At 34.3% G+C, this 19130-nt stretch overlaps 1 protein-coding gene across 3 annotated transcripts in view; it reads right to left on the bottom strand.

Moving 5' to 3' along the window:
• Positions 1 to 19130, bottom strand: part of NDUFS4 (NADH:ubiquinone oxidoreductase subunit S4) — a 113967-nt gene that overhangs the window by 60658 nt on the left and 34179 nt on the right. For all 3 annotated transcript variants that reach the window (XR_014831308.1, XM_005672445.4, XM_085002264.1), the window contains exon 2: positions 2748 to 2826. Coding sequence is in view for 2 of the 3 variants with exons in the window: in XM_005672445.4 (XP_005672502.2) it covers positions 2748 to 2826 (79 nt within the window). In the remaining variant the exon portion in view is untranslated. The remainder of the gene's footprint in view (positions 1 to 2747; positions 2827 to 19130) is intronic.

The following is a 19130-nucleotide window of genomic DNA, read 5'->3' as shown; positions in this document are numbered from 1 at the left end:
TAGAGTTCTGTGTTTTAACAAATGAATAACAAAAAATACAGACTCTGACCAAAAAAAATAAATAAATAAACACCACCATCAAGATAGAGAAGAGTTACATCAGCCCCCAAAATTTCCTAATGCCTGTATAGTTAATGCCTCCTCCCATATCCAATCCTGAAAACCACTGATCAGTTTTTTGACCCTACAGTTTTGCCTAAAGTTTTAAATAAATGGAATCATACAATATGTATGAGAGCCTTTGAGTTTGCCTTCTTACTAGCATAATGCACTTGAGGTTCATCCATGTCTGTGCCTAACTGGTGAACAGAAATCCAGTGTATAGATATACTGAAGGACAGTTAGGTTACTTCCAGTTATTGGAATTATGAGTAAAGCCATAAAAACATTTGCATGTAGGATTTTGTGTAAACATAAGATTTCATTTCACCCGGGTAAATATTTAGAAGTGAGACTACTGGATTATATAGTAAGCATGTTTAACTTGTAGGAAACTCCCACATGGTTTTCCAAAATAGCTATACCATTCTGCATTCTTATGAGAGTTCCAGTAGCTCTGCATCCTTGCTAGCATTTGGTATAGTCAATTTTTTAAAGCCATTCAAATAAATGTACAGCGGTATCTCATTGTAGTTTTAATATGTAAGTTAATAATCATTAATAATGTTAAGCATCTTCTCATGTGTTTACTTCCCATTTGAGTACTTTCTGAATGAAGTGTCTGCTTATTCTTATTAACAAATAAAACAAACTTGACTAGTATCCATGAGGACACAGGTTTGATCCCTGGCCTAGCTCAGGGAGTTAAGTATCCGGCCTTGCCGTGAGCTGTGGTGTAGGTTGCAGGTGCAGTTCAGTTCTGGTGTAGTTAGTTGTGGCTGTGGTGTAGGCTGGCAGCTACAGCTCCAATTTGACTCCTGGCCTGGGAACCTCCATATGCCAGAGGTGGGGCCCTTAAAAAAAAGAAAGAAAGAAAGAAAGAAAGAAAGAAAGAAAAGAGAGTAAACTTCATAACACTGGAACAAGAGGGTAGTCATTGGAAAAGTAAAATAATAGCACCTTCATTAAATAATGAACACACGGCACGTGTAAATCCTCCTATCATACACTTACTTCCTCATTTCTTTTACACTTGACTAAATAAGTAACGTTTGATTAATATTTGATGCATAAATAGATGGTAACTGGACGAAGAGAGAGGGAACAGTAAAAAATTGGCAGGTACAGTTAAATGGAATCTGAATGCCCTCAACAAGAAAGAACAGCCAAGTTCCAGGCTTGGTGTGGCTGGAGCACAGAATATAACATACAAAGGTACAAGACAAACTTAGAAAGGCAGGAGGGAAATCAGGCAGGACCTCAAAGGCCACAAGAGGGTTTAATATTTACTCTTAGGTGAGTAAGAAACACTTAAAGGATTTTACACAAGAGGATGACACCACCAGCTTTCAAAAGAGACTATTCTGGTCATGCTGTGGAAAGTGAATTAGAAGAGGATTAAAATATCTTTTAGGATCAATTAAGAAATTACGAAAGCAATTTAGGTGAAAGATGACGGTAGCCTAGACAAGGATGATGCCAAAGTCAGTAGATACATCTAAGAGATAATTTAAAGATAAAACCAACCAGTTTTAAGCATAACCAGGCAATTTGGAAATTGTCTGTTTACTTATCTATTTATTTGTTTATATTACTAATGGTACAAATAGAAATTTAAGTGTGACCTATTACACTTACAGATTCAAAATTAAGTGACAAAAGACTGTACAACAGTTTGAATGCAAGAAGTTAGTAAACACTCATATTTTTGATAATTGTAAACCAGATATAAAATGAAAGGCACATCAATACACATTTTTACTAGAAGTCTTAAAAACTTTACATGATTTGTATTTACACTATAAGCATAAATAACAAGTTACATCTAAAGTAACACCATACACTGAAAGATTTTATAAGTGATAATTACCAAAATTCTATCTGCTGCTGATTAACGGAACATTATTCATTTGTTGCCTGTTGTAATCTCTCATACATAATGCATAAACAGGATGTCTACATGTGTGTATACACATATATACACACAGTAACAATTAACTGGTTCCAGGAAAACCCAATATACTTAATTTTAGATAGTAATGATAACAGTCTTAAAATTTAAATAGTACTGTAACTGAGAAAAAAGAAAAAAAATCATTACAAAAATAAAAATGTTCTGATTTCTAACTTATAAAACCACAAAAAATGGAAGCCTCTTGTAATTTTAATTTCTTGATGGTATATGACAATATTTGTGTAAAATGCTTGCCACAGATTATCTTTTTGTGGATTATTTTTTCTTAAAATTTATATACAATCTAGAAAATCAAATCAAATAACTTTACTAGAAGAACCCAGAACATCATACCGAAAAATCTATTGTACAAAAATAATCTTGAGGGTTCCCATCATGGCCCAGCGGTAACAAACCTGACCAGTACACAGATTTGATCCCTGACCTCATTCAGTTGGTTAAGGATTCAGCGTTGCTGTTGAGTTGTGGTGTACACGTTGCAGATGCAGCTCAGATCTAGCATTGCTGTGGCTGTGGTGTTGGCCAGCAGCTGTAGCTATGATTAGATCCCTACCCAGGGAATTTCCATATGCCACAGTGCAGCTCTTAAAAAAATAAAATAAAAAAAGACAAAAAAATTGTAATAATAACCCTGAAGGCAAAATCCTACCAGCATATAGTAGAAAATTCTTACCAATTTTTCATCAACCGCTATGAGTTGTGTGTCTTGAGTTTGGTCCTGTGCCAGTCTCCATGTGGAAGTGCTCAACAACCTGCAGTGCAAGACTTTAAGTTAAAAAATGATCCATACAATGAGAAAAGAAAAGCAGACAAATCTTACATAAAGCAGCTACTTTAACAATATCGGTCTTACAAAACAAAAAAGAACAGAAAGAAAGAAGAAGAGGGCACAAAAATCCTTTTTCTCCCCAATTAGTTCTGTCTGCTGAGTTTTTGGCAGACTCACTTGACAGTTGACAACAGGCTGTATTTTACGTCAGTCTATAAGTTCTCTGTCATAGAAAGACTGCCAGTGACAAGAACTGTACTGCTCTCTGTGAATGTACAGTGGCTAGTTTGTCACTACAAGGAAAAAAACGCAAAGCTATGTCAACTCTTCTGGAACGCTGATTCCTAAACGATGGCATCAGAAAGAAAAAAAATCTGAATCATGTTCTTAATGGACTCAAGTAAAAGTTGTAGAATTTAATTACATAATGTTAACAAAAAATATTTCTTAACTCTAACTTCAAAACCAAAGTAGTTAAATAGAAAAATGATTTGTATGATCATTTTAACTAATGTGATTGTTTTAGTCCTATATCCCACTCACAGAACTGAAGAAAGTCTGATTGTTAAAACAGAAACATTAAGTCAGGAATAAAATGGATACAGAATCCTAGGTCTTTGTATCATTACAGTCCCACCTTCACCCCAAAGAAACTATTTAAAGCTCAGACTTTGTATTTCATATACACATTGTAGCTTACACTAATGAATGTCAGAGCAATCAATTGTTGTACCAATTTAGCATTTTAGAGTTTTCCAAAATATTAAGCTATCCTACGTAGATTTCTCCTTTGAAAGTAAGCTAATATATACAATTGACTCAAGTTTCCAAACCAAATGAATATATAGTATTCAACTTTCTTAAGGAAATATAATCAGCATCATAATTTTGATACAACATAATGACCAACAATTGTGCAAAACTTTATGCCAAACGTTCAGCTTTCAATAGTTACAATGTTCAGAAATATATCCACACAAAATTCATCTACATGAAAATTATTTTATTTTTCCTTTTTAGGGCCGCACTTGCGGCATATGGAAGTTCCCAGGCTAGGGGGTTGAAACAGAGCTGCAGCTGCCCTGCCTACGCCATAGCCATAGCAACATGGGATCTGAGCTGCGTCTGCAACCTACACCACAGCTCACGGCAACACCGGATCCTTAACCCACTGCGCAAGGCCAGGGACTGAACCTGTATCTTCATAGATACTAGTCAGGTTTATTACTGCTAAGCCACAACGGGAACTCCAACATGGAAATTATTTTAAATGATTTATACAAACAGTTAAAATAATTGTAAGCAGGCACTCAAAGAGATATTTGCACACCAATGTCCATAGCAGTATTATTAGCAATAGCCAAAAACAAAAATTGTCAAAATAGTAATAATCACACTTTATTGAATCATGTATCATAATATTAGGAAGTACATGTGGGAACGACTAACATGTAATGATTAGTAAGTAATTTTTCAGAAACTTAGAAACTTAGAAATTCTATGTGCCTCATGAGCTTGCCTTTCATCTAACCATTTGTTTGGTTAATTGACCCATTTACATTTCCAGGTTTCTTAAGTTTCAACCTTAATTCTGAGCCCAAAGAATAAACTATGAGGGGTGTGACTCTTATTATCATTATTAGAGTATACAAACGATCTAGCCTATTTAGCTTTTTTGTATAAGTGTCCTGGAAATGGACACTAAGAGATCTTATTTCTAACTCTGGTTTTACTACTTACTATTGTGTCTATGAGCAAATCACTTAGCTTCTTTGCATCTCAATTTCATTTTTGTAAAATAAGGACTTCTTGCACTAATTTTTTCTAGTTGATGCATCTAATTCTAATAAATGGAACTGATTATAGTTCTAGTTTGTTTTAATAATCCCCTATAAAAATATTAGGTAACAACTACTCAACTTATAATCTGTTTTTCTTTAAAAATTTAAGGAGTGTCAACTTTCAAAAGCATATATATATACATATATACACATTTGTTTATCCATTCATCTGATGATAAACATTTTGGTTGCTTCTGCTAGATACATTCACACACAGGTTTTTGTGAGGACCTAAATTTGCAACTCTTTGGGTAAATACCTAGAAATACAACTGCTGGATTAAATGGATTAAATGTAATAATACATACATTTCTTCTTTGGTGAGATGTATGTTCAGATCACTTGCCTGTTTTAAAATTGAATTTTGGAGTTCCTGTTGTGGCACAGTGGCTTAAGAATCTGACTGAAGTGGCTCATGTCACTGTGAAAGTGCAGGTTCAATCCCCAGGTTAAAGGATCCAGCGTGGCCACAGCTGCAGCTCAGATTCAATTCCTGGCCCAGGAACTGCCAGATGCCACAGGTGTAGCCATAAAAAGAAAAAATAAATAAATAAATAAAATTGAATTTTGTCTCATTGTTGAATTTTGAGTTCTTTGTATATTGCAGATAAAAGTTATTTATCAGACATATGTTTCATAAATATTTTCTCCCACTCTGTGCTTGTCTTTTCATTCTTTATGGGTCTTTCACAGAGCAGAAGCTTTTAATTTTAATGAAGTATATAACTCATCTGTTTCATGGATTATGCTTTTGGTCTTGTATCTAAAATCTTAGCACCAGACCACGGTCACAGAGACTTTTATGTTATATTCCAGAAGTTTGATAGCTTTGCTTCTTACATTTAGATCTGTGATCCCTTTTAATATTTCTGAAAGATGTAAGGTCAGTGTGCAGATTCATTTTATTTATTTTCTTGCATGTGGCTATGTTCTAGCTCCACTTATTAAAAAGAGTATCTTTTTTCCAATGGGTTGCCTTTGCTCCTTCCTCAAAGATCAGTTATTTATATTTGAGCAGTCTATTTCTGTGCTATCAATACTATCCATTGATCTATTTGTCTATTCTTTTGCCAAATCCCCACTGTCTTGACTACTGGAGCTGTGTACTAAATCTTGAAGTCAGTTACTATCAGTCCTCTGATCTGTTATTTTTCTTTACTATTATAAACAATGAACATTTTGGGTCTTTCACCTTCCAACACAAAAGCAGTTTAATATCTACAAAGTAGCTTGCTGGGGTTCTGATTGTGACTGTGCTAAGTCTGCAGCTCAAGCTGGAAATAATGATATCCTAACAATATTGAGTCTTCCTAACTATGTAGCTTTATTAGGATCTTCTTTGTTTCTGTCGTCAGAGTATTGTGGTTTTCTTCATCGACATCTTGCAAATATTGTTTTTAATACTTCAAAACATACTCTTCCAAAAGTCTTAATGGTGAGGAGATAAAAGGAAGCCATTTGCACTGGAAAACAGTATCTGAGTAAGAACCATACTATTGACTCCGAGTACTAACACTCTTCTCCCTTTGAAGCAAATTAACTTTATCAACTAAGAATAGTAAAATTCCCATATCATTATGGCAGTTTGAAAACATGATTCCCAATTTCTCTGACACTCCTCCATTAAGGACTGGAGGTCTATGTTCCCTCTTCCTAGAATCTAAGCCCTGTGACTCCTTGATCAATGTAATGTAATACAGAAGTGAGGCTAAATGTGTTTCCAGGCTCAGGCCTTAAAAAACTAGCAGTTTCTATTTCCTGTTTCTTCGAACATTGTTTCTGGGGATATTCATTCATGGAACCCAGCCACCATGTTATGAGGAAGTCCTACCTGCCACACAAAGACCTATGTAAAGAGATTTCAATAGCCAATACAACTTTGTTAGCCATGTGAGTAAGTTATTAGACAGGAATCCTCTAGCCCAGGTAGAGTCATACCAACAGATACCATATGGAGCAGAGAAATGCTTCCCTGCCAAACCCTGGCCAAGTTCCATATTTATTTTATAAGTAAAACAAATGATCGTTGTTGTTTTCAGCAACTGAGTATTAGGGAAGTTTCTGTTCAGCTATAGATAACAAAGATGTCACTAAAAATAACTGAATATAGTTTTATAAACATTAAAATTGAACAGTAACTTCCAGGGACCAGAAATGACCTGCTGGACTTCTAGACAAAGTACAATTTCTAATCCTATAGAAACTATTTAAAGAATCAAATAATCCTCAATCTTCTGATTAAAACCAACTATGTTGTCATGTGACTACAAAACCCAAATTCACATTAAATCAAAGTTGTTCAGTTAAATATGGAAACATAAAAAAAAAAAAACCTAAGAGTTCTAACAGAAATAATAATGTATCCATATACTTTATGCCACAATAATTATCTCAGACCTAAAATATGTGGACATTTGTTAATCACCTTCTAGTTGGTGATCTTAAAGCCTTTCAAGATTTTGACTCAATAGAGAAAATTTAAACTGTTTTCACCATACTATACTCACTAGACAGAAGCAAGAAAGAACTAATTGTTAACAGGGGAAAAAAAAAAAGGTGAGAGGTCAAGAGACCACTTTAATATTCTGGGAAAATACATGGAGTAAAAGGAAAGGCAAAGATCCTATAAACGCTTTGGTTAAATTCAGTGAGAATAACAGTGAAGACAGTTTATAGCCTATTCACAAATATATTATTTAATTCTAATTCAGATTTATTGCAATAATTTCTAATCTTTATCTGTAATACTGAATATTATCTTAAAATGTTCAACTGGTTAGGTCAGAAAAAAATTAAAATATCCTGCTCATAGATATCTTTCCCACTCTTCTGAACCAGGTAGAACTTGTAGCAGGAACTAACAGCAGTTGTGCTCCTGGACACAACTCAAGCCAAAGCCTTAAACTAATCCTTTGAGAGTCATCCAACAGACTAAGGAAAGACTTTTGCAAGAGGGATGAGGGTAATTATCCTCACATACCAGATTTGGAACGAAACTGAAGAGTAATAAGAAGGAGAATGTGGGCAAGGTTTCAGATGGTGATAACAAAGAAATTGGAGGGCATGATGGAAAATGTAAAGTAAAGGAGAAAGAAATATGCCCAAGTTTGTAACAACAGGATAGCAAAATAAATAAATATGAGGTTAAAATAGTAGGAATAATAAATATAGATGTCACAGTGATTACAGTAATTATATTGCAAAACACAACAAATATATAAAGTTCATATTTAGAAAGGTCATATTACTGAACTTTACTGGCCACTACAAGAATAACTCTATAGCTTTGAAATGCCTTAAAGGAAGGAACTGAGTTGTTGTACTTTGACATGACTTGTAAATAACTGGAAGCTAATTTGCCATAAATATGTCAGTTAATCTACAAATTAAGTATAATAATTCTCTTAGAACTTTTATAAAATTAGATGATTCTCATCAGGAAGAAAAAAATTGACAAAAATAACCAAGAAATTGTGAAAAACAACTACAGGTATATCTCAGAGATGTTACAGGTTCAGTTTCAGACCACTGCAATAAAGACATTTTTTTGTTTCCCAGAGCATATAACAGTTGTATTTACGCTCTAGTCTATTAAGTATGCAATAGCATTGTATCTTTTTTAAAAAGTACATACCTTAATTTTAACTTTATTGCTAAAAAAATGCTAATAATCACCTGAGCCTTCAACAAATCCTATCTTTTTGTAATAGTAAATAAAAGGCTTACTGATCATTGTAAAAATGTAATAATAATGAAAGAATTTGAAATATTTTGAGAATAACCAAATTTGAAACAAAGACACAGAGTGAGCAAATGCTACTGAAATGTAGTATCTGCAAAGCACAATAAGTGAAGAACAATAAAATGAGGTATGCCTGGAGTTCCCAATGTGGCACAGTGGAAACGAATCTGACTAGTATCCATAAGGATGTGGGTTGAATCTCTCAGTGGGTTGGGGATCCAGCGTTGCCATGAGCTGTGGTGTAGGTCAGAGATGCAGCTTGGATCCCGCATTGCTGTGGCTGTGGCTAGGTCAGCAGTTACAATTCCAATTTGACCTCCTATAGCCTGGAAACTTCTATACACTGCAGGTATGACCCTAAAAAGCAAAAAAAAAAAAAAAAAAAAAAAAAAAAAGAAGAAGAAAAGAAAAGAATAAAATGAGGTATGTTTGTATAAGGCAGAACCTGCCTTGCCAAATAATATGCTATAGTAATTAAAATATCATGGTATTAGTGTAAGCGCAGACACATAGATCAAATAGTTCTGGTCACAGTACAAAAACAAATTATGTAGATCTGTAAATTTATTACACAATAAAAGCACAATTTCAAATCAGTAGTGAAAAGCTACAATATTCAATAAATGATACAATTGGCCATCCCTTCATGGAAGAAAAATGTACAAATCCTCTTAAAAAAGTTATATACTGACATATTCCAGATGGATTAACACATACACACACATTGTGTTGTGTGTGTAAGTTACTGGGATAAAACATAAAAGATTTTTAATTAAGATGCGATATCCACAAACCGAAAGAAAAATAACTTCTGAACAATAGAAAAAGGACTGCAACTAAATTACAATAAAGGAAATATCAGAGATAATAAGACACAATACACAGACTAATATCTAGAATAAATAAAGAATTCTTAGGAACCAAGATAAAAATCACCCCCAAAAAACAAAGGAGTAAAGCATAAGATTTGAACATAGAAGAATTAATACCAACGACACTGTTAATCACTTTTAACTGAAAATAGTCTAAATACACCAACTGGAGAAGAAAATGTGTCAGAATAAATGAGTAAAAAACCCAAGATTCAACTATATGTTTCTTGAAAGACACCCATTTCAAATAAAGACAGAGACAGATTAAAAGTAAAGAGATGGAGAAAGATACACCATGTTAACAGCAATCAAATCCTACTGCAGTAGGAGTTCCTATCATGACGCAGTGGAAATGAATCTGACTAGGAACCACAAGGTTGCAGGTTCAATCCCTGGCCTCGCTCAGTGAGTTAAGGATCTGGCATTGCCATGAGCTGTGGTGTAGGCCACAGATGCAGCTCAGATCTGGTGTTACTGTTGCCATGGCTGTGGCGTAGGCCAGCAGCTGTAGCTCTGATTGGACCCTTAGCCTCCATATGCCACGAGTAAGGCCCTAAATGGCAAAAAAAAAAAAAAAAATCTTACTGCAGTAGCTATATTAATCTCAAAGCATATTTCGGAATAAGGAAAATTATCAGGAATAAAGAGAGGTAATATGTCATAATAAAGGGGTCAGTTCTCTAAGAAAAACATTAATAATCCTGAAGGTATATATGCCAAACAAGAGCATGTCAAAACATATGAGACAAAAACTGAGAGAACTGCAAGAAGAAATAAAGAAATCCACCCGTATAGTTGGAGATGTCAATACTCTTTTAATAGTAGTTGACAGAGCAACTATGCAGAATATAAGGACATAGCTGAACTGAATAGTCCCATCAATCAACTGAATTTAAATGAGATTTATGGAATGCTTCATCCAGTAACAGCAGAATATACATTCTCAACTTCACATGGAACCTTCACCAAGATAGATCACATTCTGGGCCATAAAAAATACCTTAACAATTTTTTAAAAATATAAATCATGCTATGTATGCTCTCAGTCAACAATGGAATGAAACTAGAAATCAGTACCAGAAAATTGTAAAATCTCTATCTATAACTGACCCTTGAACCACATGGGTTTGAATTGTGTGGGTCCATTTAAACACAGATTTTTTTCAATAAATACATATATGTATTTTAAATGTATTTTCTTTATGATTTCCCTAAAAACATTTTTTCTCTACCTTACTTTATTGTAAAAATATAGTCTATAACACATACAATATATAAAATATCTGTTAATTGACAATTTCTGTTATCAGTAAGGCTTCCAGTCAATAGCTGGCAATTTGTAATTGTTTAGGGGGAGTCAAAGTTACACATAAATTTTCAAATAAGCACTCCTAATCCCCTAACAAGGGGTGGGGGGGCTCATGTTTATGAACATCATCATAAAGGGGTCAATTCTCTAAGAAAAATATTAATAATCCTGACAAACAAGAGCATGTCAAAATATATGAGACACTCCTAACCCCCTAACAAGGTGGGGGGGGGAGTTCAAAGTTCAATCATATTTGAAGATTAAACATACTTCTAAATAACTTAGAGATCAAAGAGGAATTCTCAAGAGAAAATTTAAAATATTTTGAACTAAATGAAAATAAAAACACATCCTTTCAAATTTTGTGGGATACAGCAAATGCAGTTTTTAAAAATTTATAGCACTGAATGCATATATTCGGAAAAAAAAAGCTAACTCAATAATCTAAGTTTCCACCATAGGGAATTACAAGCAAGCAAAGAAAAGCAAATAAAAATTAATAAAGCAAGCAAAGAAAAATAAAAATTACAGCAAACAAAAAAAATCAGTGAAATTATAAATAGGAAATTAATAAAGAAATCAACAAAACTAGAAACTTTTCTTTGAAAAAAATCAGTAGAACTGATAAATCTCTAGCCAGGGTAGCCAAGAAAAAAGAGAGAAGATACATGTAGTAGGAGCTGAAGGGAAGGCAACATGTAGCATCGGTTCCGTAACAATGTAACATAACCTGAATCCATGGGCAGAGGAGTATCTACAACTGTCCACTCAGAAATTAGAGTGTATGTTACCTTATAAAGGGGAAAAAGGGACCAAAGTGTAAAAGAAAAAAATAACAGAGGATATATAAGACAGTGCCCTGCTGTGTTAGGGGCTCAGCCTTTGGATATGAATCCACTGAGCCAATGCTGGCACAAATAAACGCTGCTTCCTGGCAAAAAGGCCTCAGTGTCCTGTCTCCTTGTAGGTAAGTCCTACAACACACAAATTGTCAATCTCAAAAACAAAAGAGCTATCATAACTATTGATTCCATGGACATTAAAAAGACAATAAAGATAATAAAGAAATATTATAAACAACTCTATGCGTACAAATAAGATAACATAGATGAAACAGAGAAATGATATTAATGCTCTACAACCTCTTCTAGAAAGTAGAAGCAAGAGAGTATGTCCTAACTTATTCTATGATTCTAGCATTACCTTACTGCCAAAACCAGGTTAAGGACATTTAAAAAAAGAAAAACTACAGACCAATATCTCTTATGAACATAGATGCAAAAATCCTCAACAAAATATTAGCAAATCAAATCCAACAATGTTTTAAAAACGTAATACACCAAAAAGGATTTATTCTAGGTATGCAAGGCTGATTCAATATCCAGAAAATCAACTAATATAACCCAGCACATCAACAAGATTTATAAAAAAAAAAAAAAATCACACTGGAGTTCCCATTGTGGTGCAGTGGAAATGAATCACACTAGTATCCATAAGGATGCGAGTTTGATCCCTGGCCTCGCTCAGTGGGTCGGGGATCCAGCATTGCCATGAGCTGTGGTGTAGGTCGTAGACACAGCAAGGATCCCACATTGCTGTGGCTGTGGCAAAGGCTGGCAGCGATCCAACCCCTAGCCTGGGAACTTCCATTTGCTGCAGGTGCAGCCCTAAAAAGCAAATAAATGAATAAATGAAAAATCACATGATGATATTGTCACATAAAAGGTAACTGAAAAAATTGGACACCCATTCATCCTAAAAACTCTCAGAAAACCAGGAATAGAAAGTAACTTCTACAATTAGATAAAAAACATATACATAAAATTTACAACTAACACATTTAATGATGGGTAACTAAACACCTCCCCTAAGACTGGGAAAAAAGGCAAGAATATCCCCCCTTGATATCAGCTCTATGCAACACTGTACTGGAAGTTCTAGCTAATTAGACAAGAAAATTAAAAGTATGTATATTGAGAAGGAGGATATAAAACTGTCCTAGTGTGCAGAGGACATCATTGTCCATAAAGAAAAATCCCAAAGAATGGACAAGAAATCATCTGGAACTAAAAAGTAACTATAACAGCAATTGGCAGGATACAATGTTAATGTATGTCAATTGCTTTCCTATGTAACCAGCAAAAACAAAAAACAAAAAAACAAAAAAACCTGGGATTTAATATAAAAAAATACTATCATTTACATTAGCACCAAAAAATAACCAATATCAGAGTTCCTGTCGTGGCTCGGTGGTTAACGAATTCAACTAGGAACCATGAGGTTGCAGGTTCGATCCCTGGCCTTCCTCAGTGGGTTAAGGATCTGGCATTGCCATGAGCTGTGGTGTAGGTCGCAGATGCTGCTCGGATCCAGCGTTGCTGTGGCTGTGGCGTAGGCCTGCGGCTACAGCTCTGATTCAACCCCTACCCTGGGAACTTCCATATGCTGCGGCAGCTGCCCAAGAAATGGCAAAAAATAAAAATTAAAAAATTACCAATATTTAGGGGTAAGTCTAATGAAACATCTTCATGAAGCATACTAGAAAACTCTGGTGAAAGAATCACAAAACATCTAATAAACAATGTGCTCTTCCACATTCATGGATAGCAAGACTCAATATTGATGTCAGTCCTCCCCAAGTTGATCTAATGACCATCATGTCGAATCAAGATATCAAAAGTTATTTTGTGAATATCAGCAAGCTGATTCTAAATTAATACAGAAGGACAAAAATGACCTAAAATAGTATGCTACTATAAAAGAGTAACAGTCAGTGGACTAACCCTGACTTTAGACTCCCAACACATATCAGTAATCAAAACAATGTAGTCCTGGTGAAAGAACAGACAAATAGATCAAGGAAACACAACTGATAGTCTAGAAAGAGACTACTCAAACATAGTCAATTGATCTTTGGGAAAAAGCAAAGGCAATCCAATGGAAAAAAGATAGCTTTTTCAGTAATTGTAACTAGAACATATCCACATACAAAAAAATGAATGAACACACTGACCTTCAGAAAACTTAACTGAAAGGGGATCACAGATCTAAATGTAAGAAGCAAAGCTATCAAACTTCTGGAACATAACATAAAAGTCTATGTGACCTTGGTCTGGTGTTGAGTTTTTAAATACAACACCAAAAGCAGAATCCACGTAAGAAAAAAAAAAAAGACATTACACTTCATTAAAATTAAAATCTTCTGCTCTGTGAAAGACCCATAATAAAATGAAAAGACAAGAACAGAGTGGGAGAAAATATATACAGAACATATCTCTGATAAATAACTTTTATCTGCAAAATACGAAGAACTCTTAAAATTCCAACAATAAGAAAACAACCCAATTAAAAAGTGGACAAAAGATCTGAACATATGACTCACTAAAGAGGATATATAGATGGAAAATAAGCATATGAAAGGTGCCTCAACATCGTATGTCACTAGTGGATTGAAAATTAAGACAACAAAGAGATGCCACTACACACTTATCAGAATGGCTAAAGTCCAAAAAATGGGCAAGCCAAATGCTGACAAGCATGTGGAGCAAGAAGTCTCATTTGCACTGTTAGGAATGCAAAACTGTACAGCCACTTTAGAAGGCAGTCTGGCAGATTTATACAAAGCTAAACAAAGTCTCAGCATACAATCTAGCAACTGTGCAACTAGGGTTTACTTAGTTGAACTGAAATCATATGCCCACAAAAAATCTGCACAGGAATGTTTATCACAGCTTTATTCATATTTGCCACAAAGTGGAAGCTACCAAGATGCCTCTCAATAGGTAAATTGATAAATGTGGTAGAGCCCCATAAATGGAATGTAATTTAGTGGGAAAAAAAGAAATAGCCTGGAGAAAACATTTGCAAATTACTTGTGACAAGGTATTAATATGCAGAATATATGGAAAACTACTTACACTTAACAGCAAAACTACAAACAACCCAATTCAAAAATGAACAAAGGATTTGAAGAGTCATGTCTCTAAAGGAGATACACAAATGGCTGATAAGCCCATGAAAAGATCTTCAACATCACTAATTATTAGGGAAATGCAAATCGAAACCAAAGGGGTAACATATCATACTCATTAGGATGGCAAAGAGAGGAGGAAAGAAGGAAGGAAAGGAAGAAGAGGATCAAGTGTTGGCAAGGATATGGAGAAACTGGAACTGCCGGTTAGAATGTAAAGTAGTGTAAGTGTTAGGGAAAACAGTATGACAATTTCTCAAAAAATTAAAAACAGAAATACCATACGATCCAGCAATTTGACCTCTGGCTACATATCCAAAATAATTGAAAACAGGGACTCAACTAGTTATTTGTTATCCAAATGTTTATAGCAGCATTATTCACAATAGCCAAAAGGCAGAAAAAAAATCAAGTGTTCACTGGTGGATGAATGGATTTAAAATAACGTAGTATACATGTACAATGAAATTTTATTCAGCCTTGAAAAGCAAGAAAATTCTGATATATGCTATAACAGGGATGAACCTTGAAGAAATGCCAGGTGAAATAAGCCAGTCAGAGGACAGTGCCTGATTCCACTCATACAAAGTACCCAGAGTAGTCAAATTCATAGACAGAAAGTAGAATGGTATGTGCTAGAAGCTAGAGGGAGAGGGTAATGGAGAGTTATTGTTTAACGGGTAGAATTTCTGTTTTGGAAAATGAAAAGGTTCTGGATCTACATGGTGGTAATAGTTTCACAACAACATGAATGTACTTAATGTCACTGAACTACACTTTAAAATAGTTCAAATGATAAATTTTGTGTTACTTATACTTAACAATTGAAAAAGAATATTCCTTATGAAAAACTGCTGAACACTGGTTTACACTACCAATAGAGAGAAATATACACATAAAGATTTGTCAAAGCTAAAGACATAGCTTTGCCTAGAGAAAGACCTTTTCATGTATTCATGCAGAAGTACTCTATATACATTAATCACTTATGTCCTCACAAATTTTTAGAACTTCAAAAAGTTGTTGAACTTCAGTGATTATTCATATGCAATGCCTCATGTACTTTGTTTTCCATAATTATACACTTAAAAAAACTCTACTGTATGTCTATGAAATACAAAATAAGTAATGCTTTGTTACCGTACTAGATATCAATTACTACCTTTGTGATTTTTTTAGACCACTGCATTTGCACGTGTTCTGCATAAAATAGCTGATAATTGTGAATTATTTCATGAATAGACTTACGCTACAAATAAGCAAATAACAAATATTTTAAAATATATTTAGGAAAATTTAATGGGCAAAATACAAGGGAAATGCAAGGCCGGATAAACTAGATGACTCCTCTAATAAAATAGTAACTACTGAACATATCAGTTATTTACCTAGTTTACCTTTTAGCATCAAGATCCTTAATTCTATCACAATAGTATTACTTCAGAGGTACTGAGCATCCTTTGGGGGGGGGGAAGATTCCATGAATCAACCATGCATAATTCTCTATGATCCTCATAAGGCTTGTGTGGTAGTCATTATGGCAGTGCACCAATATTCAAGTTCTCCTTCCAAGAATACAGGGACAGTACACTTCACTGACATCTCTGCAAGTTAGTGTGGACGTGTGACTTACTTTATTAGCTAATGGAGTCAAAGAGACAGTATCAAGCAGAAGCTTTAAAAATTGGCACATAACTGGAGTTCCCTGGTGGCCTAGTGGTTAAGGATTTGGCATTGTCACTACTGTAACTCAGGTTCCATCCCTGGCCTGGGAACTTTATATGTAGTGGGTGCAGCACAAAAACAAAAAACAAATCAGTGCATAATTACCTATCACTTTTCCTCCGTCAGGATAGTGGTTAGTCCGGGTCCCCAAGTGAGGACAAATGAAGTAGCATTCCTAGCTGTCCCACAAGGGACATGCAGCAAAAACAAGAAATGAATCTTTGTTATTTTAAGCCACAGAAATTTGGGAGTTTAGTATCCTGATTGATAACAGCTTGATAAGAAATTCTCTATTCATGTAATTTTCTAAGGAATATCATATGAAAACTTAAGTTATATGTCTGTTTTACATTGCTTGTTTGATGGAGAGTTTACTATTTCAAGATGTCAGTTTTTTAAAAGTATATGTTTGGTTTCTAAGGTCAATATGATTTTTTTTTTTATGCCTCCAAAGCTTTAGAAGGGATCAAAAGGCAATTATATGATTTGCTTCACACCAGCTTTAATGCTACTGTTTCATTGTGGACAGCTCACCTAATTATTTTTAAAAAGCTATATATTTTATCTTCATTTATCTTGATTTTGAGGTATTCCAACTTGTTGCTTATTTGCTTAAGCTTATTAATCTTTTCCTTTAAAAGTCCAACTGCCACAAAACCAGTGGGACTATAGTTGAATCATAAATATATTCAAAATAAAATAAACTTGATCACAGAAAATACGCTTAAATTATAAGACAAGATAGTTGAACAGAACAGTATTTATCATCGAGTAATGTTACATCAAAGAGAAAGCAAATTGTAGGTACTGTGTACTCTTCAATTCAAAGATGAAGTGTTTGTCCATCAGGAAATCTAGCACTCTTGGACACACTATTTCTTAAAGGCTGACGATGACATGATTAGGAATAATTACAAATATATTTATAAGAAAAAAATCACTAACATTTCATATTTTTTTAACTTCATGAAACAATTTAGAAAATGGTCACACAGAGATTTCAGAGTAATCAGACCCATGTTAAAATTCCAGATCTGCCACTTAAGAGCAATATGATCTTGAACAAATTACTTCACCACTCTGCACTTCGATTTCTTCATCTGCAATAAGGATAATAATACCTCACAGAATGACTGTCAGAATTAAATAACATGTTAAGCAATTGACACAGAGCAACCAGTGTAGAGAGAAATGAATGTTCTTTTCTTTCCCTCCAGTAACAAATAAGACCAGTTCATCTAGAGACAAGAAAGGAAAGAGACTGCTACAAAGGATTAACAAACACATCTTGCCCATATTTTCTCTAGGAAATATAAACAGCTAATCTATTTTTCTGTCTTATTAACCACAAAATACTACCAAATCCACTGCTCTACTTCTGTCCTTATTCCCTCTTACCTGGACTAATACAATAGTTACTTAATTGGCCACCCAGCCTCTAGTCTTATCTTCCTTAAAGGTATCTTCCTATAATCAATTATATCCTATCATGCCACCCCTTTGCTTGAGATCCTTCATTGACTGGTAGTAGTTTACTCTTAAAAAACAAAGTATTTAGAGATGGAATACTATGATACTTATAATTTACTTTTGACTAGCTTAGGTAATAAAGAATATATGTGTATATGCACTTTGCTTATATACATATATATATGCATAATATATGTATTTTGCTTATCTATATACATATAATACATAAATGCAAAATGACCAAAAAAACATAAAATATTTACAATGTTAAATTTAAGTAGTGTGTTTATGGATTCTTTATACTCTCTCTTTCATGTGTGAAGATTTTAGTGAAAACTTGTAAAACTGAAAACATGACAAATATAATGAGCATGCTTCATCTGTGGAAAAATGAAAAGGAATAAGAATGCCCTTGCCTGAATATAAATAGACAGACTCTGAGAATAAGAAACTAATAAAAATGATTTCTTGGGGGAAGGAAGAGACCAGTGGTAAATAAGGAGATGAGGGACAGGGCTGAAAGAGAGACACCTACTACAATTTACTTTATATACACAGAACTCTCTGACTGCATTATCAGTTCAAAATATCACACTGAGGTTTTCCCTGGTGGCTCAGCAGCAGGTTAAGGATCCAGCATTGTAACTGCTATGGCTCTAGTTACTCTGTGGCACAGGTCTGACCCTGACCCAGGAAACTTGTGCATGTCACAGGCACAGCCAAAAAAAAAAAAAAAAAAAAAAAAAAACCCTAAATATTACACTGAAAAGTAATGATCATATTTTTACTTAAGGCATATGGTTACTGTGAGGATTAAATATGACAACATATATAAAGCCTTAGTAAGTGCTCGGCACTGGTCGAGTATCAGTTAGCTAGTCTAGCTTTTGAAGTAAGAAAAAAACCTTCAGCATTAATACCACTTAATATATACAAGTTAATTTTAATCGACACCTTAGGAAACATTAGTGACATGCTCCAGAAATGGTTACTTACAAGCACTGAATTTCAAAAGCCATTATCAAAATTGACACCAAAGATATTTCCTGATTGGCATAAATCAAGGTTGAAAATTTTTCCTTGATGAAGTGAGTGGTACTTGAAATACATAATTATCTAGAAAAACAGCATGTGCACCACTGAGCAAGGTTTACCTATTTAGCAAGTTCAGCAATCTGGACTTTTAGAACAATACTCAAGATGCAGACTTCATTTGGCTCTAGGATTTCCCACTGTTTCCTGGCTTGACCAGTACTGCCATCATACTACTGGTACTGTTTATCTTTACTGAACCAAGATTCTCATCATAAGGCCTATGAACCATCTCCTCATGAAGGACCCTACTACCTAACCTGCCT

Source organism: Sus scrofa, chromosome 16 (genome assembly GCF_054392235.1).
Source record: "Sus scrofa isolate SSC_HxYL_T2T_F1_AM1 chromosome 16, Sscrofa_HxYL_maternal_Yorkshire_Landrace_v2.0, whole genome shotgun sequence".
NCBI lineage: Eukaryota > Metazoa > Chordata > Mammalia > Artiodactyla > Suidae > Sus > Sus scrofa.
Note: the sequence above shows the minus strand (reverse complement) of the source record. Positions and strands in the feature narration are given on the sequence as shown.